Raw genomic sequence first — 24,662 nt, 5'->3', positions numbered from 1 at the left:
CCATGGTGGTCAAAGAGCTAAATGTACTTATTACATCTGATAAACAATGTTTGCCTGAGCATATAAAAGCAAGCAAACGGTCTTTGATGAAAGGTACTTGACATTATACTAGAACCTAGTTCTCTGCTTAAAAAGTCCTGCACTGGAATTACACATAGGAATGGTACTTGCAAGTGTGAGTATAACAGTGAATAATGACAATTACTAACAATAACTGAGAATTAGTTATGTACCCCCATGCCACATTAAAATGATTCAAGTAAACTAATTCATGTAATTCTAATAAAGGAACGCCCTTCATAGGCCTGATACCTATATTTTACAGATGAAGTTGATTGACTTTGCCTGGGGTGCACAGTAGGTAGGTAAGCAGCATAGGCAGGCTCAAATCCAAGTTTGATTAACGCTAGCATTCACATGCTCAACCAGGGTTCTCCTCCTGCCTACCAAGTTAAGAGTTTTTGTTATTAACATAACAAATACATCCACCCATTCATCATATTCCATCAGAGCCTCAGAGGGCAGGTACTTCCCTTTCCATTTTTACTCTGCTCCTGATAAAAGCCATAAAAGATAGAACCCTGATGTTTTAATAACGAAATCTGAATGTGATTATAAACAGACTATTCTCCCACCTCATCTCCACAATGAGTTTTCTTAAGGGAATTTCCTATTTTCAAGGGCTGTGTAAAATACCTCAATAAAAAGACATTAAAACTTATCTCTGTGACTTCTACATGGCATTTTTTAAACCTGCAGTCCTCTATGAGACTTAAATATAAAAACTGGGGTAAATTTACCTATAAATTAAAAATAATCTAACTTCTTTTTGTGAGAGAAGTGTAATAATTAGATTCTAGTTTAACTCTCTATTGTCTTTATTTTTTCAATGTGGTAAGTAAAATCAAACCAAGTCATTTAAGTGTATGTAACACAGGGGTCAAGGAAGAGAAAAACTGCCGGCTGACCAAGAAAGAAAGGCCCACTGGCCACTCACAGGCACTTTTCCAGTGGGAAGTACAGAGAACCTCCTCGTGTGCTGTCAGGATCCCTCTACTACTAAAAGAAGCCATTCAGAAGCTGCTACAACAGCAGTGCGGAAACTTATTCTAAGATCACAGGCCAGCTTTCTAACTGGCTGTAAGTAACATTAAAAATTAGACCTTTTCCTCACAAAATTGCAACAGATTCTAACAGTTAATGCCAAAGTCTGTAAGATGATTTCAAAAGCCAGCATTCAACAGCTTTAGCACTGAATCATAAGCTTAGACACAGGATTCCCATAAAAATAGTTCTATTCTCTGAAAAAAAGAATTTTTCTCTTTTCTTCACTCTTGTTTTCTTTTTTAACACCTGTAGATGAATTCAGGGAAATAGAGAAAATTATTTTAAGTATACTTTCTTTAGATATAGTACTTGCCAGAATACTTTGATTCTTTAGATCAAAACCATGACACAGCCTAAACCAGGGTGGCTCAACTGCTGGTCCACAGAGCAGTCCGCCAGAAATTTCATTGTGGTCCGTAAAAGAGTTAACCACCCAGGTATTGTATGAAGACTATACACCCGGTGGTTTGAGTTGAATTCACTTATGCTCAGGGTGATTTCTGCCTTAGCGGTTGCCAAAATAACTCTATTTTCACCGATCCCCAATGTTAAAGCAGTAGAAAACCACTGACCTAAACTACCAAAGCAAGCTAGTGATACAAAGCCCTTGGTTGTCATGAAAAGAATAATCTGTACAGTTATATCTAATGCAAGGAAATACTTTAGGCAAGGAAACTGACAATGGAAACATCTGATCATGTGTGCCACGCCCTGTCCTTACCCGCAGGATCTCTCTGGAGATATAAGCTATCCAGTCTTCTTTGAGTGTGTTCCCTTTGGTGTTCTTCACAAGGTCAGTGATGGAACCAGCCCCACAGAACTCCATAACAAGCTAGAGGGCAGAAAAGACACGCTGTGACCAGCAGCCCAGCAGTCAGAGAAGCAGAGCAGATGTCAGCACACCCCTAAGAGACGTGAGGAAAGCACAGTCTAACTCCCCTTGCCTTTCTTACAGGATCTGGGCACATGGCCATTTTGGAGGCATTCAAATTATTGAGAGCGTTTCACCATCCAATTTAAATTAACTATATAAATTTGGTCCAGGAGATGGAGATCTTCTGACACCCTACAGTGCACCCCCAGTGTAGAGGTTCTGAGCACCACTTTCTCCCAAGCACATGGGCACAGAAGGACTGTTTTGTTCTTAATCAATGCCCAATTTTCAGAAGTCTCATACAAATACTCCCTAACATTGTTTCTCACCTGGCCAAATTCAAGCTATTATGATTCCCAAACTATTTTACATTGACTGGGTTTAGCAAAAGAGATACACAGTTTATATGAGTTACTATATCTAAATGTTTCATCAACACAAACACAAGTATATTTTTAAAGTACCCAGAAAAGTCAACTGAATTGAACTAAAGTTTTAATTATGATGGGATTTGGGCAATGGAAATTAAAGTAACTGTTTCCCTTGTACTTCCTTAATTTTGTAAATTTTCTACAATGGCTTTTTTAAAAATTAGGAAAAGAATTACTCTATCTTCCTGCTTCCTAAGTCCAGAACCTTCGTCATATTTAATGTGATGACCATATTTCTGATAGCATCTCAGTTACATCATCTTGAATTTAAATGTGTTTAATAAAAGATAAGTTTGGATATGTCAAGCCCAGAAATTTCAATGCAATTTATTGTTTTTAATTATTATCACTAATAGTATTAAAAATTACTGACATAAATTTGTTTTCTTAAAATTTGTCTCTCACTTTCAGGTGATAAAAAAAGATGTATTCAGATGAGCTTCTATATTAATTAATTTCCATAAATAAAATTTTTTATTTGTTTTGCTTTCATTCTCAATCTCCTAATTTCCTTGCTCTTTGGTTACACCCCTTTCAAAACATGCCGTTTTATTCCTGAAACCCAAACTTAATTCTTTTCCAGGTAAACTGAAATTAACATCAAAATAAACATCAGTACAGGCCCCGGCTGGTTGGCTCAGTGGTAGAGAGTTGGCCCGGCGTGTGGATGTTCCAGGTTCGATTCCTGGTCAGGGCACACAAGAGAAGCAACCATCTGCTTCTCCACCCCTCCCCCTCTCACTTCTCTCTTGCTCTTTTCTCTTTCTGTAGTCATGGCTCAGTTGGAACAAGTTGGCCTCAGGTGATGAGAATGGCTCCATGGCCTCCACCTCAGACACTAAAATATGGCTCCATTACAATAGAGCAACGGCCCAAGATGGGCCCCCTAGTCAGTTTGCCAGGTGGATCCTGGTGGGGGCACATGCAGAGTCAATCTATGCCTCCCCTCCTCTCACTAAAAAATTAAAAATTAAAAATAAATAAATAAACAAACATCAGTGTAATGTCAACCAAGAAGGCCAAGAAAAATACTGGACACTGGCCTCTTTCTTTGCTCCTCTCTCCCCTCCCTCTGAAAGGTCTCTAATGCCCTTCTAATACAGCCCATGAGGAAACCCCACAAAAGGCCAAGGAAGAGTGTGCCTACCCAGAGCTGGTCGTCATGTCCTGGAGGGCTCTTCTTAATGAAAGCACCGTAATATGTTGCAATATTTCTATGGTGAGAATATTTCTTCAGCATATTTATTTCCAGTTTGATTTCTTCCTCTTCATCCTTAATAAAAAAAAATGTGTGGCTTCTGAATGTTTTACATGATTTTACTTCCCCTTCTCCCACAGACAGTAATAGAAGTTCCCAAACTCCCCAGCAGGGAGAAAGATGAGTTCACTGTATCCTAGTGCTAAGAATGGGGGACTCTGAAATGGGATTAGAAGCCATGCAAAAAATACCTAAGATATAAAAGGTAAAGATGAAGACAGGAAGCAGGATGAAGCAGAGGGCACTTAGGGCCCAGCTCTTATACTAACTATTGTACACGAACCTTAGGCAATTTACTCCACTTCTCTGAACCTCAATTTACTCACCTGTAAACATGGGAGGGGGGGATCAACAGCCTTGGCTGAATAGCTATGTCAGTCAGAGCATCATCCCAAAACACAAAGTTTGTGGGTTTGATGCCCAGTCAAGACACTTATAGAAACAGATGGATGTTTCTCTCTCTGTGCCCCCCCACACTCACTTCCTCTCTGCACAATTAATAATTTGTTTTTAAAAAGAGAGAACTGATTGATACTATGTCAACTAATTACTAGAAAAGGCTATTTCTTTTCTAGAATCTACTTGTGAACATCAATCACCAGGCACACTTACGGTGGAGAAGGTTCACCTCTAACAATCTCAGTCAGGGCAAATCACTAAGGACAGACCAGCACTGCAGCCCCAGTGAATGGCAGGCTTAGCAAAAATCCACCACCCCAAAAAGAAAGCCAGTTGAGCCCAGCGAGCCCCAGTAACAAACACCACTCAGCGACAGAAGGTTCTTCTAGCCTTGACTCATCCTAACCTCTTGCTTTACTAAAAAAGATGAGCAGGAGAATAAATGCAGAGTTTGTATGAGAAGACTAGAGGAGAAATAAAGGAAAGAGAGGACAACACAGGTCTGAGAAACAAAAACCAGGAGTTCTTCTGAATGCAGGGGGCTCCGGGCTCTGCCTTTCTCTCATATACACCCCTGGGGAAGAAGCCGCACCAGCATGCTCATTCTGCCCTTTGCTGAAGATACAGGACACGGAGAGGGTGATAGGCAGATTGAGAATAAGGAGAAAGCAGAATTAAAGTGAGAAAGAAGAGGTAAGTTGCAGAAAAAGAAATTCAGCCTTGGTTAGTGAGGGGGAAAATAAAAAAAGTCTTTGAAAAAAATCCAATAAACCAGATCTCTTTACAAATACTTTCAAAAGAAAATCATGACTGGTTCCCTAAAACTTCCTTACTTTTCTGCACTGACACACTCATCCCACTTACAACTGATGTTCTTCCGAAAACTTGGGCTTCAAGCAGTCTGGTTGCATGTGTGTCCATACAAGAAAAGAAGGCAGTGAGCGTGAGAGTGCATGCTCACATGAACACATGTGAACACATGCAAGAAAGAAAGAAGGTTTCAGACACACGCTGAAGAAAGCTGCTGTTACAGCCTAGCGTTTCCACATGCCCTCTGCCCTCTGGGCAGCACTCCTAAGGCCTCATAAACCCAACGTAAGTTTGATCTGCAAACATTGTTAAGATAAAACCTGCAAGCTTGACCAGGTGGTGGTACAGCGGGTAAAGCACTGGCCTGGGATGCAGAGGACCCAGGTTTAAAACCCCAAGGTCACTGGCTTGAGCGCGGGCTCATCTGGCTTAAGTGCAAGGTCGCTGGCTTAAACATGGGATCGCAGACATAACCCCATGGTTGCTGGCTTGAGCAAGGCGTCACTGGCTCAGCTGGACCCCCTCTCCTCCCCCCCCCCCCCCCCGTTTAAGGCACATATGAAAAAGCAATCGATAAACAACTAAGGTACCAAAATGAAAAATAAAAAATATTTTAAAATGCTACTTCCACTTGTACATTACTGTGGTTAGAAACCAAATACAGCCTGACCAGGCAGTGGTGCAGCGGATAGAGCATCGGACTGAGACGGGAGGACCCAGGTTTGAAACCCCGAGGTCTCCGGTTTGAGCGTAGGCTCATCCAATTTAAGCGTGGGTTCACTAGCTTGAGCGAGGGGTCGCTGGCTTGAACATAGGATCATATGGTCGCTGGCTTGAGCCCAAAGGTCACTGACTTGAGCAAGGGATCACTCATTCTGCTGGAGCCCCCAAGTCAAAGCACGTATGGGAAAGCAATCATTGAACAACTCAGGTGCCGCAACAAAGAATTGATGCATCTCATCTCACCCTTTCTGTCTGTCTATCTGTCCCTCTCTCTCTCTATCAAAAAAAAAACAAAAAAAAAAACCAAAAACAAAACCATAACAAAACTTGTCATCATCATAGAACAGTGATTCTCCAAATGGTGGGGTGGCTTCCAGCTTGGTTCCGAATACTTGGTTCTGAGTATTAGAATATTACGCCATATTCTACGGGCATACCTGCCATGTGACTTTGGAGGTGATGCCAGAAAATAAAAGCAATCACATGGTCAAGCACAGTCTATATAACAGTCTGAATTCTCATTCAAACCCTGTACAAATAAAAATTACACCAAATGCATCTTGTTTCATTTCTGATTTCAACATGACCATGTTTTAAGGAATGATAAAAAATGTGATTCTGAATAACTAGGATAATTATACTAACTCTAATCAAAGTCCATGTTTAGCCAGGCTAACATCAAGAGAATAACACACTTCTATATGGGACCTTTCTTCCAAGGAAATTTACACTAAAACATAAAGACTGACAATTTTTTTTAACATAAGGCACAAGAAGGAAGGCCCCAAAAAGAAGTAGAAAGCCCAATTCACCAAAAGCTTTATCTTCCACTCTGCACACTTCATCACATGCAGAGTGTGTGTGCATAGTGAACGGGGACAACTTACTGGCACAGGACAGATGAAGTCTGCTCTCTCCTGAGCCACCACAAGCAGCCCAAGACAACCCTAATGAGGCTTGTCAAGAGAATGGACTCCTAATAAAAATCAGCATGTGACCATAAACAGACTCACTCTGGTGAGGCATGCAGTGTTATTCCTGGGACAAGGCCCACGGTTAAACATGTTGGGCCCTGAAAAGTCAAACATCCCACTTTCCTTACACTGGACTGCAACTAGTAACTAGCTGCAACTATTCATTAGAAATTAGAAAGTGAACTACAGGTTTGATTTTATTTTTATACAAATAAGTAAACCTACAAGGATTTGGGGTATAAAAGACTATATAAAAACAAACAATGTTGAATGAGAATAGAAAAAAAATAAAAATATTGATTATAATTGTTTCTGTGTAAGAACAGCAATCACTTCTTGAGTTTATGAACTGTACTGTACTGTACCTCACTGTACTGTAAAGTGTACCTCACTGTACTTTGCTTTATCCATCCCTCACTGATCTCACCTCTTTCCACTCCCCAGAGTGACTACATTATTCCAAGGATCACTACTACCTCTGACACTCTGCCAGGGAGGTTTCACTCCTTGACAGAAAGCAAATGCTACCTAGATTTCTCCCATGAGACGTTTGCTGAGCAACAATGAAGCATCACAGCATATTCTGACAAGTTTTCCTATTTTTTTCTGTTTCAGAGTTCACCAAGTTAAAATTCTTACCCACTTTATACAATTAAAAACTGTTACAGGCTTAAATTCACTGGTGGGAAAACCACTTAATATGCATATTGGCAAATACTGTTGGCATCTTGTCATGGCACAATTGAAGTCCCTGAATCTAAGATACTGCTGGATAGACACACAATTCTTTATGTAATGAAATCATGACTTATAAACATTCCTTCCTTTGCTTCTATGATTATATATAGAATTATATATATAGATTATTGCACACCTTATAAAATAAAAGGCATTTAGTACCTCGTCATTTACTAATGAATTCCCATCTTGGAGAGAAAGCGTGAGAAATTGAGAATCTGCCAATGGCTTTGAGCCAACTAAACTGCAATCCTCATTATGATTAATGCTTATGAATACTGTATGTTCTGTTGTCTTTAGAGTAAAGTAAAAATGAACAACTTCTAAGTTCAAAACTCCCTTTAACTACGTATTAGTTAAAAACAAGTGTGGTGGTCTTAGTTCAACATTTAAATACACACACACCCCAAAAACAAATTCTTCATTTAGCCTAAGAAGATACAACAGAAAACAGACTTTGGGTAGGCTAGACCTAAAATTTACCACCAACAATAAATCCCACATATGAAAAGAAGAAGAGCTACAAAAAAATGACATCCTATGTGTGGGGGTGGTTGCATCCAAATGACTGTGCTCCTCCTTCCCTAGGCACGTGGCCTTCCTTAGGAGGTCACGTCATACACACAAAAAATAATAATAATTAAGGCAACTTGAAAGAATACATTTTGGAAAGAAAGGTAAGGCTCCCTCCTGGTTTTCTCCAATGCTGGGGCAGCTGCTAGCCCCACTTAATGATTTAATGCGGCATATGTCAGTTAACATTTTGGACACCCACCAAAGGAAGTAAAGTCTCATAGAAAACGTCTTTGTCTTGGGCTGGATGACTAGGCAAGGAGTTTACTGTGGCCTTCACTGGCAGCCAGAGGATGGGGGAGGGGAAGAGCACCAGAACAGTGGTCATTTTCAAGAGCAGCTATGAGTCATGTGACAGAGCCCTGACCAAGCCACCATCTGAGCACGCAGTATTGTTTTTTTAAATTCAATGAGAAGAGGGGAGGCAGAGACAGACTCTCCGCATGCACTCTAACTGGCATCCACTGGGCAAGCCCACTAGGGGGCAATGCTCTGCCCACCTGGGGCCATCACTCTTCTTAGCGCCTGAGGCAGAGGCCATGGAGCCATTCTCAGTGCCCAGGGACAACTCGCTCCAATCAAGCCATGGCTGTGGGAGGGGAAGAGAAAGAGAAGAAGAGGAAGAGGAAAAAGAAGAGGAAGAGGAAGAGGAAGAGGTAGGGGTATAGAGAAGCAAAAGGGCACATCTCCTGTGTGCCCTGACTGGGAATTGAACCCAGGGCATCCACACACTGGGCCAACGCTCTACCACTGAGCAAACTGGCCAGGGCACACAGTACTGTTTTTTTAATGACTCCTCAAAATGTTGTTTGAGCATTTGTTAACTAAATTTTCTCTTCTTTCACGGATGGCAGTAATTATGTGAAGAGAGACAGGCAGACTTCAGATAAGCTCACTAGGAAAATCCTAACTGGGCAATGTTCTGAGCTGACCTTTCTTCCCAGTACACCCTTCTCTACAGAATCAGGACTACTCATGAGTAGTTGAATGCAGGGGCACTTCATTATGCACTCCAGCTAGCTGAACTGTTAAATGAGACAGGCAAGTATTTTTGGAAGATTTCACCACTGAAATGTATCAATGAATATACATTTAGAATGAAAAATACCTATTTTTAAAAACCTAGTTTACAAGTTTTTTTTAGTTTCCTACTACGAAACCCTTGTATGACTGTGAACTGGTCATACAAATGAGAATAGATTACTTTTTACCTGGAAAATCCCAGCTACATCTGATATTATTTATAATGGATACATGAAAAATTATAAACTTAAAATTCATTGACAATTCAACCCAAGGTAAACAGAACTACACAGGAAAGATTTTAGAAAAAAATCAATGTTACAGGACCTGCTCAAAGGAAGGAATGGCAATTTCTTTCAAATCAGTCAGCCCCAGTTTCCCAAGACCAACTAATGGCATAATAAAAACCCAAGAAAAAAGATTAATATAACTAAAATGAAAGTCAGGCATTCATGACATCTTGCTCAATTAAAAAACATTATTTTGCACCCATTGCAGACAAAATGGCCTGCTCCCCAGTTTTGCTACGATCTGATATTCCCACGCCTTCAATGTAGAAGTCCATTCCACGGCAGCTATAGACAGTGACTCCTCTGATGAATCTGGGAAAAATTAATTAAAAACTTTCTGGAAAAGATTCAGAATGCTAGATGGCATTAGGTACATTTGTGATTCATGAGAAAAGGTAAAACATCAACATTAATGATAGTTTAAAAGAACTGGAATCCAACCATCATGGATGACTGAGGTGTTCAAGACTCTAGTGGACAAAGTAACTGCAGATGTGGTGTAAACAGCAAGAGAACGAGGATGCTGATGGCATGACTGATGTGCAGCAGTCCACCATAAAACTTTAATGGATAAGGAGTTTCTTCTTGTGGATGATCAGAGAAAGTGGTATCTTAAGATGAAATCTCCTCCTGGTAAAGATGCTGTGAAGATTGTTGAAATGGCAACAGAGGATTTAGAATGCTGCATACACTTAGTTGATAAAGCAGCAACAAGATGTGAGAGAGTTGACTACAATTTTGAAAAAAGCTCTACAGTAGATAAAATGCCATCAAGCAGCATCCCATGCCACAGAGAAATCATTCCTGAAGTCATCAGAAGATGCCACAACCACAGCCACCACCCCATCAGTCGGCACCATCAACATCAATGGAGTGATCCTTCGTCAGCAAAATGCTCAAATAATGGGGAGCATTTTTACCAAAAAAGTATTTTTTAAATTAAGGTACACACTTTTTTAGACATAATGCTATTGCACACTTAATAGACTGCAGAATAAACACAACTTTTAGATGTACTAGGAAACCAAAAAATTCAAGTGCCTCATTTTACTGTGATAATTCACTTTACTGCATTGGCCTGAAACTGAACCCACAATATCTATCTCTGTAGGGGACCCTAAAGTATGGCAACCAAAAGCAGGACCCGAAACTTAGATACTGATTAAAATGGAAAGCAAATCTACCAGGTTAGGTACAGGGTGACCAAAATCAAATCCTCCGCTAGAACACTTGATTGCTAAGTGAAGGAAACTAGAATATGTCAACCCAAAATACGCTTCTTTGATATAAGGATTTTTAATTAAAAGCACCTGAGGCCTGGCCTGTGGTGGCGCAGTGGGCAAAAGCTTCGACCTGGAACGCTGAGGTTGCCGGTTCAAAACCCTGGGCTTGACCGGTCAAGGCTCATATGAGAGTTGATGCTTTCTGCTCCTCCCTCTTCTCTCTCTCTCTCTCTCTCTCTCTCTCTCTCTCTCCTCTCTCTAAAAAATGAATAAATAAAATCTAAATAAAATAAAATAAAAATTTAAAATAAATAAATAAATAGTTTAAATAAAAGCACCTGAAAAACAAAAACAGCAGGTGCAAAAAAGACTCTGACCACCTTGAACGCAAGAGATAAAACTCCCACTTGAAAGATGCTCTCCCTTTCTCAGCTAGAAAGCGTTATCACCAAAAACAGGGAGTTGAGGTCTAAAGAATTCTACACAAGCAAACCCTTCTCTCCCTTTAGCCTCCCCACATATTTTAGTTCTTTTTCACAACTGCCTCTCTCTATTCAACCAAGTACATAAGGTGGGTTTTACCACTTCTATGAGTCACCATTTTTCCTGTGAATGTTCCCAAGTATACCTAAGATATACATGTTAATAAACAAACTTCTGTTTTTCTCTTGCTAATCTATTTGTGATAGAGACCCTGATCAAAAATCTAGAAGGAAAGAGGAAAAAATATTTTCCTCACCTATATAATCAAACTTATAATTATATCATGAGTCCAATAAGGAAGCAGCAATCCAAAATGCTCAGATTATAAAATAATATGTATATTCTTGACATCCAGATTTTGTCATTCATAACACAAGCGCACAGTATATTTAGATAACTACAAGTTTTAATGAGTTTACAGAAAGAAAAAAGTAGAAATGTTGCCAAAGATGTTCTCTGGATTATCGACATTTTCTTCTTTAATCTACCTAATTTTCTTCAACTGACATTTTATTTTCCAAACAGGTGGTGGTGAGGTGAGTGTTAAAAGAAGAGTTTAGAATAGAAGAGTTAGCTCTAGAAAGAATGGGTTCAAATGAGTTCGTTTCTGGCCACTCACATGGTCCACTGTCTCCTCACCTCTACCCCCTCCCTTGCAGTTCCTGAGTCACTGTCAATTTCCCTGCTCAGGTTGCTTCCTCCAATGGTCAGTTAGGTATACAGGAAAGTTGATGGGACCCTGAATAACCAAGACCTTACTGGTTAATCTGCCTTCTGGGTCACTGACACCAGAGAACTCTGACCTTGATTTATAGTAATTTCTTTTCTGTTTGCTACAATGGTACCAATTCAGACCTTTAACTTCTTAAGATCGGATATCTCCACACTCAAGACTTTCCCAGAGCAAAGTAAAAGGAAAATGGGGTCAGGATCACCCATTACAGTGTCTTACCTTCCAGACCTGCCAGATTTCATAAAGAGACTCTTGCCTCAGTCCATTCACACTCTTCCCTAAGCCAGTGGCCAACTCCATGAAGCTCACCACCATGCAAGCAGGAAAAAAACCATTTCGGTCTAAATTCCTTAAGGATCACATTCTTTAATCCATTTCATCCTCCTTCCATACACATGAGCATGTGTGCAGGCCCTGGAGAAAGGGAATGGCAGCTTGGCCCACTGGAGGAAAGATCTGGAAGGAAGGCCTGAGGATTCTACACACTCTCTCTGTCTAGCAACAAACAGTGACACTCCCTAAACAACAACACAGCACTCCTTTTCTTGAAATCCCCATCTCCCTGCATTCTGAAGGACTATGAAGCAAAACACACAGTGAGTTTGTGTGGCGCCTCCTGAGTCAGGCTGGCCACCTCAAACTAAGTGTTCTAAAACTTAACCTGGGGGGGGGGGAGGTAGGCAGAGGGACCACAAACTACTGCAGGCCTACCTTCAAAGTATGAGGGGCTGAATTTCTGCACAAGAAAAAGTAAACACAGAACCGTAAATCACCATCATGAACACACACATTAACTTCCTCAAATGGCATCTCCTCCCTCAAGAGGAAACTGCCTTACAGAGATCAAAATGCAAACCAGTTAGTTACATGTTCAAATAAATTATTTCTCCAGTGAAGACTCTGAAAGGTCATTCACCAACTCAAACTCAGAAGTACAAAGAGGGATATTAATTACCATGCTGAAAACTGCCCAGCTCTTCCACCTCTGCCTCGCAACACAAATGACCAACTTTAAAATCTGCCATGACCCAAAATTGAAGGCTAGGAAGTTGCTATGCCACTTTTCTTGACAGCTTTTTCATAAGAACCACACGCTTGTGTATGCCTATCCATTGGTACAAATGCATTCAATCAGCCTACTTTTTAACAGGCTCTGTGTGTGGGCACTGGACATAGATAGCTAGTGACAATCAGGAAAGGAAAACCAGCTACTCTGAGGGTAAGGAAAGACCTTCCAAGGGACACATGTCAGATCTCACGAGCTACGTGGCTTGGGAAGAGCCAACATGAGAGAAATGCAGACAAAGTGAGTCGCACTGTATGCAGGACCAATCGAGAACATTCCCAGGCCAGCAAAATTTTTTCACATTCTCAGAATCTAGGCTAAGTTATCAATAAAGCAAAAACAAATCTGTAAGAAATAATCAAGAAAATCCCCTCTTTTCCTGCCAACCTCAGAATAAACTGGGAACCTCTGAACCCATCAACAGTGCACTCGCACAGTGCATAGATGTTTGCGTACCTGCGTGCATTCAATAGCTCATTTTTCTCTTGCATACTACATCTTGGGCTAAAAACTGGCAAGTAAGACTACTGTAGCCTCTGTTTGCAGGATAATTTAGGCTGATAGGTTTGTCTGACTGAGCTAAGATACAGAACAGGTGCAAGACTGAAATTAAAATGTACGGTTCTCTAAGGCTTACAATCTTTATAAGGAAAACCTCAAAAGAAGAAAAAGAAATGCCTCTTGAGTTTAGGGCCCAGAGTAAATAATTTGGCTTAATTTGGTCTTTGCTTTTCAGAGCAAAGATGACTTCTGTGGTCAATTTCAACTTAAGAGAGTGACATCCTTAAACTACTTGGAGGAAAAGTCATAAAATCTTAGGTTTAATATAAGTAATAAATTATGGAGGGCTTTGTGGTTTGTTTGTTGTTGTTGTTCTTGTGTTTTTTTTTTGTTTTTTTTGGTATTTTTCTGAAGCTGGAAACGGGGAGAGACAGTCAGACAGACTCCTGCATGCGCCCGACCGGGATCCACCCGGCATGCCCACCAGGGGCGATGCTCTGCCCCTCTGGGGGGTCGCTCTGCCGCGACCAGAGCCACTCTAGCACCTGGGGCAGAGGCCAAGGAGCCATCCCCAGCGCCCGGGCCATCTTTGCTCCAATGGAGCCCTGGCTGTGGGAGGGGAAGAGAGAGAGAGGAAGGAGGGGGTGGGGGTGGTGAAGCAAATGGGCGCTTCTCCTATGTGCCCTGGCCGGGAATCGAACCCGGGTCCCCCGCACGCCAGGCCGACGCTCTACCACTGAGCCAACTGGCCAGGGCGGCTTTGTGTTTTTAAATAGTATTTTGAACTTTTTCAGATATTATGAAAACAAGTGTTGATCCAGAGAACAGATTTCTTCACCAATACAAGAACTAATGAGGTTAAATGATTGCATGCTATGTGTATAAATATTGTATGGACAAATTCATAATACATATATAAAATAAACATAATTAGATTAATGTACATATATTAAATATCTGTATAAAGAAATAAAGCCCACAGACTCTTCCCTAAACCTCTCCTCTAAAAAGGCACAGGAGCTCCTAAAAAATGCATCTCAGATACAGCAATCCTCATGAGATTTGAATCAAACTCACTCACTCTGTTTGGCCAAAGTCTTCACTACTGTTTTTGCTACCTGCTATACCAAAATAGCCATTTCTTAAACTCAGAAGGGAGAAAATTAGCATACATCCATCAGCACTGGACTAAATGATGTCTAGGTACACACTGATTAAGAAGATGATACTTGTAATTCATTGAAATCTTTAAGTCTGCACAGAAAACCATCTAGAGCTCGAGTCACTTGTGTCTTCTAAACGGAGTAAGTACACTTGACATTATTCCAGCATGCACCAAATCACTTTCATTTAGTTACAGAAGAGAACTTCATTTTAGATCAGATGTTATTGGTGTTGCTGCTGCTAAACACACAAGGAAACCCCAAAGCTGTGTCCATCCATCTCAGACATGATGTCACAGTCCAGCATAGAGACAAGGTGGCAGTTCCCTATCATCCCTTCCACATAAATGCTGAAGATGACATATAAACTAATACTGGACTGAACCACCACCTCAGTTAAGAAACTGATGGAAGCCTGACCTGTGGTGGCGCAGTGGATAAAGCGTCGACCTGGAAATGCTGAGGTTGCTGGTTCGAAACCCTGGGCTTGCCTGGTCAAGGCACATATGGGAGTTGATGCTTCCAGCTCCCCCCCCCCCCTTCTCTCTCTGTGTCTCTCCCTCTCCTCTCTGGAATAAATTAAAAAAAAAAAAAAAGAAAAAAAGAAACTGATGGAAGCCTGAAGTCAAGTATCAGTAGGAATACAGAATCTATCAAAGAGGTTTCACATAGGACATAAAGTTCAGTCATCAGGCTTTTTACAAACCATATACTGCTTCCTTCCTCTGACTTGAGTTTTCTTTATACTCAGATAAGTTAAAATAATAGAGATAATGACAAGTATCTTGTCATTTAAGAAACAGCTGCCAAGGCAAACAGACTAAGTACCCATTACTACAGTGGCGAAGTCAGTGGCCACCTTATGAGATCTTGTAAGCCAATTGGAAAAACAACTAAACATTATAAAAAAAACCCACTAAAAATAAAAAATACTTCTAATCACAGAGTACTATGAAATTACTTAAACTGCTGTGTTCTGTAGTAGTTTACAAGTGAAGGCAATTGTCCAAGCAAAGTGTGTACACAGAAGTAGTGCTACTCTATGAGAGAGGAAGTACAGGACTACTAACAAGCTTAAAGGTGGAAGTGTACTGCGAGGTGGGGACGAAAGAGAAGCTAGATGAAGTGTCTGTCTGAGAGTAGAGAAGGCTAAGGAATTCACCTTCTAAAGTATTTAGTACAAATCTTTCTAGAATAAATATATATAAACTTATTTTTAAACTAAATGCAGTCAGCAATAAGAAAGTTTTAATCCACAAAAGACTGAAAACACACCAAAAAGTCAACTACAATTATCCTGGGGGAGGAAAAAGGTTTTCCATCTCCCAATTTTCTAGATGAGTATATTATATACTTTTAATATTAGAGAAAAACTTACCCCCTCACTTTAAAAGTAATTTTACACATATAGGCAAATATATATATATATATTTCTATATATAAAACTATAAAAATATACATTAACATGCTAGCAGTAATTTGCAAGGTAATAGAATTATGAAACACTTTTTTCATCTTTTCATTTTTCTCCCTAAAATATCCCCCCTTCTATAAAAAAAAATTCTAGAAGTCATTTAAAACTTTTTATTCTAACTGCTTTATTAAGCTATGATTTTTATACCATGAAATTCACCATTAAGTGCATTAACATTTTCTTTAAAGAAGAGAATACATTTTAATTTTCTTACCATCTAGACAAGCAGAACCAACTACTGAAATTCAAAGACCTGAAAGACCTTGAACTTCTAAGCTAACAGGATGAGAGGTTAAGAAAACATTCACTATCTGTGATGACCTCTGCTTTACATGAACCAGCGTGAGCTATGACTAGATGAGAACCAGGTGTGGGGCCACAGATGGGCCCTATGAAAGCCCATCTGAACAGGAAGGTGCTGAGTTCCAGCACCTGCAGGAAGCCATCAATCCTTCCTCTAACCCAGTGGTAGTCAACCAGGTCCCTACCGCCCACTAGTGGGCGTTCCAACTTTCATGGTGGGCGGTAGCGGAGCAACCAAAGTATAAATAAAAAGATAGATTTAACTATAAAGTTGTTTTATAAAGATTTATTCTGCCAAATTTAGAGAAAATCCAACATAAAGTACTTATTATTATATGTTTTAACTTGCTGTAACTCTGCTTTATAACTTTTATAAAGTAAAGTTACTTCCCTACTTTATAAATTACCATTACTGTGGAACCGGTGGGCAGTTAGAAAATTTTACTACTAACAGAGATAGTGGGCGGTAGGTATAAAAAGGTTGACTCCCCCTGACCATAACAGGCCGCAATCCCACACACACTGACCCATTCCACCCAGCACTCTTACCTGTAGCCCTACCCACAAAGTATGCTGAAATGGGTACCTGCTCCCCATCCTTCTGTGGGGGAAAAGAAAGACGGAGTAAAACAACTAGAACTAGTGGTCACTAGCAAGGCAGTAGGATTTTCCTGAAGAAAATAACTCAGTTTTTTGGACTTCATTGTGAAGAAGCATTCTGGATCACAGATGTTACTCACCTTCTTCTCCCTTTTGTCTCTGGACTGACTACCCTAACACATACACCCCCACACACACACACCCCTGTGAACCAAGGGGTCATTCATCATAATGCACTCACACAAACGGTGTTAGCCTACTCAAGCTATCATATGAAGTGCCATGTTAGGTTAACAGAGACAATAAGGAAAGGCGATCAGAGAAGGCTGCTAGCACTTGTGCAAACCTTCACTCCCTATTTACAAATTCCACAGGAGAGCCACGTCCTACCAGACACTGCTCTCAAAAAGCCCAGAGCGGCTAATGCCTTACTCTGTAGTTCCAAATTTTAATCTCTCCTATTACAAGTCTTCTCATCCTTTCCCCTTTCAAACAAAAACATCTGTATAGTTATTTTCCAAATAAACTGTTTTCTTCTTCTTTCTAAACAACTTAAGGAGAAACAAATAACCAGGGAGTCTTCTTTAGTTCTAGCCTCAGAAGGAAAAACCAAGCATCTTCTTAAGTGAAGAACAAGGAGAGGGCTCCATGATGTCGAGTTCCCCAGGCACATTAAAACTGAAGCAGTGACAGAGAAGGTATCCTTTTTCCTTGCTCAAACACTTCTCACTCAATCATTCACAGGAGAAGCAGTCCCTAGGAGGCTTATGGGAAGATGATTCACCATCAGGAAATACCACATAACATGTCCCCTCCACCTAAAAGTTACTGTTGTTACTGCTGGTCTCTTGGTTGTGACAAAATGCCAAAACAAATACTTTGTTGTTTTATAAACATTCTTTACAGGAGAAAGGAGAATGAGTAAACTCCTTCTCACATGAAGATGTGTAGGGGCTGTGGTAGGGTGGGGCAAGAACACTAGTTTGTCTGGAATTGTATTTGTTTGGGTCCATCTCCCTATCTTTATTCCATCCCAAACTTCAACCACTAAGGGGGAGACATACTGTTAAGAGCAGCAGCGGCAGCAGATAAGTCAACAGCCTCGCAAACAGGACAAATCAACAGCAGTGCAGCAGGCACCATGTAAAATAAACTGTGCTGAGTCCCTGTCAGTGGAAAAAGCTCTGAAGCCAATGAAGATGAGAGTTCTGAAAGAAGTTGCCAAGTAATGCTTTATTCCTAGGCATCAAAAGTTAGCAGTTACCTTTTCCTCGTGACTTCTGCAATTGAACACAGAGAAGTAAATCAGAAAAGAATATCTAATCATATCCAAAGCATGAAAAAGTAGTGTATATTTTCCATATAGCATGCACCTTGGCATCTTGTATCCATTCAAGGAAAAGTTTCTACACCAGGTGTTTCCTTCTATTCCTGCAGTAATCCAATTCAGCATTTACTATGCACAAGATGGCACCAGGCTGCACTCAACTGGAGAGATGTGCTCACTGAGAACTGTGAGACACAGGAACAATAGCAATGAGAAGAAATACACTATCTCTACATGCAGCCCTATGAATGACTCTCACAAACATAATATGAAGTGAAGGAAGCCAGACATCAGAGTATCCCAGGGTTCCATTTACATCAAGTACAAACACAAGCAAAAATCTATCATGTTAGAAGTCAAGACAGTGGTGACTCTTGTGGGGATGAATTAGTGACTGAATGGGGGCACAAGGGGAACTCTTGGAGTGCTGCCAATGTTCTGCTTCTTGATCTAATTGCTGGTTTGTGAGTAGAGTATATTCATTTTTTTTTAATGATTTGCTTTACATACAGACAAAGGCAAACAAACACAACTACCCTTGAGAAGGGGCTTCTTCCAGACCTGCCCACTGCATTGTTGCAGCACCGGTATGTTAAAAGGAAAGGAAAAAAAGTGTTCCACAATGTATGAACAAAAACATTAAAAGAGGGTAGAAAATATTAGCACTGGGTTCCCAGGCCAGAGGAAAAGACTTCTGGACCTCTGAGGCCAGAGACCCCCAAGACGACCAGCAGCTGACAGGTCAGGAGTAGCCACGGCTCGGAGGCTGGCATTTACCCGGTCAGGGCCGGCACTCTGCATGAGAGCTGCAGACCAAAGGGCAGCAGTGAGAATGAGGGAGAGGAACCAGGAGGCCTATTTTCTTCACTTCACTACATTTTTAAATCAAAGTCTGATCACTCTCAAACTTCTATACATAATAAAGGACATACAGTGTCCACGGCTCAAAGGGACATGGGTGGATCTGTAAAGTGAATAACTAAAACAAACAGGAGCTTTGGGGCAGGATACGGTGATAATATTATTTGCGCTTTGTCATGCCATGTTAGCCTGTAGACTTAAAATTTAGGGAAGTGGTTTTCAACCTTTTTCATCTTATAACACACATAAACTTATAACTAAAATTCTGTGGCACACCAAAAATTATACTGTATTTTTGTGCCAACCTGACAAAAAAAAAAGGTATTTAATTCTGATTTATTCATACTGAATAGTTATTTGTGTTGGCTGTTCTCATTTTTTTGTTTGTTTTTAACAATCTAAGGAAAAAGAGATCAGTGCCAGCCCTGACCGGGTAAACGCCAGCCTCTGAGCCATGGCTACTCCTGGCCTGTCAACTGCTGGTCTTCTTGGGGTCTCTGGCCTCAGAGGTCCAGGGGTCTTTCCCTCTGGCCTGGGAACCCAGTGCTAATGTTTTCTACCTGAATAAATAGTCAGGTAGTACTTGTTTTAAAAATTCTTGCGGCACATTAGTTGATAATCACTGATCTAGGGGATAGAGTCTAATCTGTAGCATAGCCGAGACGTAGGGCACAATGGGGAACAGCAGGAATAGAGGCTGCTGCTCTCTCTGGACCTGTGCATTTGCCAAACGGAAGCTCTTCTACCCTGGGAGAATCTAGCTTCTGCACTCCTTATTACAAATGCAGAACAACAATATTGCAGATGTGGCGCTAGAAACTTAGCCAATCAACTAGCTGTCTCTTTAATCTTGTTTTAGATCAAACCCACTAAACTCAACCCTCTTTCTATAAGGTTAGTACAAAAGTCAGAATAATTATTAGAAAGGATTCTGTCATAGAGATTTCTCACTTTCCTTCTCAGGGTATGAGGCTGATGGGTATGGGGTAATAAGGTTTCTCCAATTAAATAATTAAAGCTTTTATTCTAAAAACTCTTTCACTGTCATATAAATTGAAGACCTTGCGTATGTTCTTACCACAGATTTCCACTGAACATTGACAAAATAATCAAAGAAGCAATTCCAAGAAGTTTATTATGGGCAGTATAGTTTAGGCTATGAATTTATAGTCCGGTCCTTATATGAAGCTAATTTAAACTACAGAGCGGTTATTGGAATGACATTTAGAAAAACATGGGTTAGGGATGCTAAGGTCCTTTTAAAAGGCTTTACAATTTTAAAGGTGAAGCATTTCAACAGACTGGGCACTACATATATATTTGACCCTTCTCTTCCAACCGTACTGATTCACCTTTCTACCACATCTCAAATGCTATCTCCTATACATAATTAAAAGATTAAAAGTTTAATTTTCAGGTAGTCTCATGAACAAATGTACGTGCACATACAAACACAAAACTATCAATCAGCCATACTGAACTTGTCTGAGCTTTGGGTTTTGCATGTATAAAAAGGAAGAAGAAGCACTCATGTAGATTTCTGATATGTCTTCCAGTGCTGACACTATGCATGCATTCCACAAAGGTTCATGGAATGCCTACTCCAGTCCAGGCACTGAATTGGTGCTCAGGCTGGTGCCTCACTGAAAAGAACAGATCAAGACCCATCGTCACAAAGCTTATATTCCTGGGCATGAGAGGATGAGTGGAGCAATGGAAAAGGCAGATAAAACACATCAAGTACAGCACATGAGCCAGCTGCATGCCATGGTATGGAAAGAGAAAACACAGACTAACCCAAGGGCACCAGGAGCAGGAAGCTGCAATGTATTGTATCAAGGTTTGAAGGCAAGGGAGTAAACAATGCAATCATGAGGGAATGGCATTCCTGGGAGGTAAGAAGCAGCGAGTGAAAGGTGAAGGCGGTGGGCAGGCCCGTGTAGATAGAGTGAGATGAGGGGAAGCCAGAGAGGAGGTCTGACAAAGAACAGAGTGAGGGACCAATCAAGCAGGCATTGCAGGCTTTTTTACTCTGCTCTAAGAAAGAAGCCAATAAGATTCTGATCTGACTTTGCTTCAAAAAGATCACTAAGCTGCTATACAGAGAAAATATAGTGGACAAAGAAGAAGGACGATGTGCTGGGAGCTACTACAAAACTCTAGGCCAAGGCATGACCGTTCAGCCCTGGCCAGGTAGCTCAGTTGGTTGGAGCATTGTCCCAACGCACCAAGGTTGCGAGTTCAATTCTGGGTCAGGGAATATACAAGAATCAACCAATGAATACACAAATGAGCGGAATAATGAACCAATGTTTCTCTCTCTCTCTTAAATCAATTTTTAAAAAATATGGCCATTGAAACCAGGGTAATAGGAAGGGGTCAGATTCATTTGGGTGATATTTTCTTACATACTCATAGGCTGTTATAATTTATTTTGAATTTCAAATATACAAAAGAAGACACAGTATATCAATACCTCTTGTACCTAAATCCAGATTTAACAGTTACTAACTTGTGGCCACTCCCTCCCACCATCCATCACAGGCCAGGATTACTTTGACACAAACTGAGTATCATTTGAAAATAGGAAGTGCAGACAGGATTTCCAAACAGACGAGTGAGTGCTATATGGCAGAAAGAGAGTGGTCATAGAAGACTCTGAGACGTTGTTAGCCTGAGCAACAAAAGCCTGGAATGGCTACCAACTGAGAAAGGGCAAAACTGAAGATGAAATAGGTGTATGAGGGAAGATTAGGAACTCACATAAAGCATGCTGAATTGGCCTATCAGACATCCAGTTAAAGATGCTACAGAGCCAAGGTGACAACTGCAGAGCTGAGGGTAAGAGTCTAGTTCCAAGGCCTGAGCCTGCTACCCTTAGAAAGGCCTGTTTGCAAGGCTGACCCCAGGCTAACACTTGGGACCTGCATTTGGAGAGGGTTTCCGCTAATCCCAGAACTGATCAGAGTGGCTCCTTGTATGTAGCCTAGATTGTGTGAACAAACAGTGTGGTTTATGCAGAACACCTACTTTCTTCCTGAGGGTTTGAAATTTGGGGTATCTGCCAGGCAGAGGGTGCTTACGTAATCAGCTCCAAATACAAACCCTGGGCACTGAGTCTCGAACAAGCCTCTCTGATAGACAACATTTCATGTGTGCTATAACAACTCATTGCTGAAGGAATAGAGCCATGTCCCACTCCCGTGGGACAGGACCCCTGGAGGTGACCGGATTCCTGCAGCCTTCATCCCACGCAACCTCTCCCTTTGCTGACTGCTTTGTGTCCTTCCACTGTGCCCTGAGTCCCAGCTGAGGGAACAGCCTGTGCTGATCCTGAGTCCTCCTAGCAAATCACTGGTCCTGAGGATGGTCTTGAACTTCCAATATGCAATCCTTTCAATAACTTTGCTGGGCATGGAAGCAGGAAGGGAGACATCAAAGATGAAAACCCCCCCACAATTTTGCATGTATAGCCAAAATTAAAAAGAATAAAGTTGTTGAGGAAGCAGGATAGGATTCTTAAAGAGCAGTGTCCATATTTTTTAAAATACCAATTTAGGCTATAAAAAATGCTGGGTGACTTTTTAAAGTCAATTATTTATTTTATTCAGAAAAATGTCTTTCATTCTTAAAGTGGTGAAATTAAACTAAGAAAACATGGAAGCTCTGTCCTCCTGGAAGGATACTCACTTACTCACTAACAAAAAAAAAACACATTTTATCACTGCCAGTTTTGGTTTTTTTACCAAGAGATCAAGAACAGCACTTTCCATAGCACAATTAATCTTTCTATTCCATCACAGGTCTGAGAATAGTGTGTACTAAAAAGACTAAGTGTCCAATAATTGTCAAGTGAATGAATTAATGCCACTTCACAAACAGTATTTTAAAAAGAACCTGCAAACCATGGTTGACATTTGCCATTTACTGTCTCAAAGAACCAGAACTGCTTCTGACCAAAGCAATCAATCTTTTGTTATAGTTTCAGTAAGAATAATATTTTTCTTTACTTCTTTTTAATATTTAAAACTATTACACAAAGGAATTGAGAATATATAACTATAAAGTAATATAATAAAAATATAGCAGCACACATGTTAAAATAAAGGCTGTCTCTAGTTCTATTAAAATACTATATATATAAGACATATATATATATGATATATATATTTATTCATTTTGCCAGTGTTCAAAAAAAACATTTGGAAATTCTTCATTAAAACTGCCAAGGGCCAGCCCTGGCCAGTTGGCTCAGTGGTAGAGCATTAGCCCAGCATGTCTTGGGTTTGATTCCTGGCCAGAACACACCAAAGAAACACCCATCTGCTTCTCTACCCTTCTCCCTCGCCTTTCTCTTTGTCTCTCTCTTCCCCTCCCACAGCCAAGGCTCCATTGAAGCAAAGTTGTCCTGGCTCCATGGCCTCCGCCTAAGGTGCTAGAATTGCTCCGGTTGCAATGGAGCTACGGCCCAGATGAGCAGAGCACCGTCCCCTGGTGGGCATGCTGGGTGGGTCTCAGTCAGATGCATGCAGGAGTCTGTCCCTCTGTCTCCCCACTTCTAACTTCAGAAAAATATTTAAACAAAAACAAAACAAAACAAAATAACTGCCAAGGGCCCTAGGCCGGTTGGCTCAGTAATAGAGCATTGGCTTGGCATATGGATATTCCAGGTTCAATTCCCAGTCAGAGGACACAGGAGAAGCAACCATCTGCTTCTCCACCCCATCCCAACCCCTTTTCTCTCTCTCTCTCTCTCTCTCACCCCCCCTTCTTTCTTTTCCCCTCCCATAGCCAAGGCTTCATTGGAGCAAAGTTGCCCTGGCTCCATGGCCTCTGCCTCAAGCACAAGAATGGCTCCGGTTGCAATGGAGCTATGGCCCAGATGGGCAGAGCATCATCCCCTAGTGGGCATGCCTGGTGGGTCCCAGTCGGGCGCATGCAGGAGTCTGTCCCTCTGCCTCCCTGCTTCTCACTTCAGAAAAATATTTTTTAAAAAAACAACAAAAAACTGCCAAGGGCCCTGACCAGTTGGCTCAGTAATAGAGTGTTGGCTTGGCATATGGATATTCCAGGATCAATTCCCAGTCAGAGGACATAGGAGAAGCGACCATCTGCTTCTCCACCCCAACCCAACCCCTTCTCCCCTTCTCTCTCTCCCCCCTCTCCCTCTTCCCCTCCCACAGCCATGGCTCGACTGGTTCAAGTGCATCAGGCCCTGGAAAGGAGGATGGCTCTGTGGAGCCCTACATCAGACACTAAAAATAGCTCTGTTGTCAGAATGGACCCAGATGGGCAGGTCATAGGAGCAAGACAGGGGGTGTAGGTTGAACCTTGGTTGGGGCATATTCAGGAGCCTGTCTCTCTATATCTCCTCCTCTTACTTGGAAAAGAATAGAAAAATAAATAAAATAAAATTGCCAGGACATCCTTTAGAAATAGCAAATAAAAGCTCAGCATCACCCATGTGAAGTGCTCTATCAGAGCCTGGAAAGGCTATGAGAATTCTAAAAGAGCACCCTGAAGAGTTTAAAATTTAGTACAGAATAAACTAAGTATGAAATGAACCTGTCGAAACTGTTCTCTAGGTAACCATTCAAACAGCAGACGACACCTCAGAGTTCAGAAGAAAAGTAGTTCCAATGACCAGACAGCAACTGCTATAACTAGAGGGGAGCCTGCAGGGACACAAGCACACAGAGGAAGAAGGCCAGCTGGGAAAGGTCATAAG

The 24,662-nt window shown here is 41.0% G+C and overlaps 1 protein-coding gene across 43 annotated transcripts in view; it reads right to left on the bottom strand.

The window, feature by feature from the left end:
* Positions 1–24,662, bottom strand: part of MAP4K4 (mitogen-activated protein kinase kinase kinase kinase 4) — a 243,480-nt gene that overhangs the window by 90,373 nt on the left and 128,445 nt on the right. For all 43 annotated transcript variants that reach the window (XM_066268242.1, XM_066268236.1, XM_066268235.1 and 40 more), the window contains exons 4-5: positions 3,560–3,685; positions 1,829–1,939 (exon numbers count right to left, since the gene is read on the bottom strand). In XM_066268242.1, coding sequence (XP_066124339.1) covers positions 1,829–1,939; positions 3,560–3,685 — 237 coding nt within the window. The remainder of the gene's footprint in view (positions 1–1,828; positions 1,940–3,559; positions 3,686–24,662) is intronic.

Source organism: Saccopteryx bilineata, chromosome 3, assembly GCF_036850765.1.
Source record: "Saccopteryx bilineata isolate mSacBil1 chromosome 3, mSacBil1_pri_phased_curated, whole genome shotgun sequence".
NCBI lineage: Eukaryota > Metazoa > Chordata > Mammalia > Chiroptera > Emballonuridae > Saccopteryx > Saccopteryx bilineata.
The sequence above is the reverse complement of the archived record's forward strand: the minus strand, read 5'-3'. Positions and strand labels throughout refer to the sequence as shown.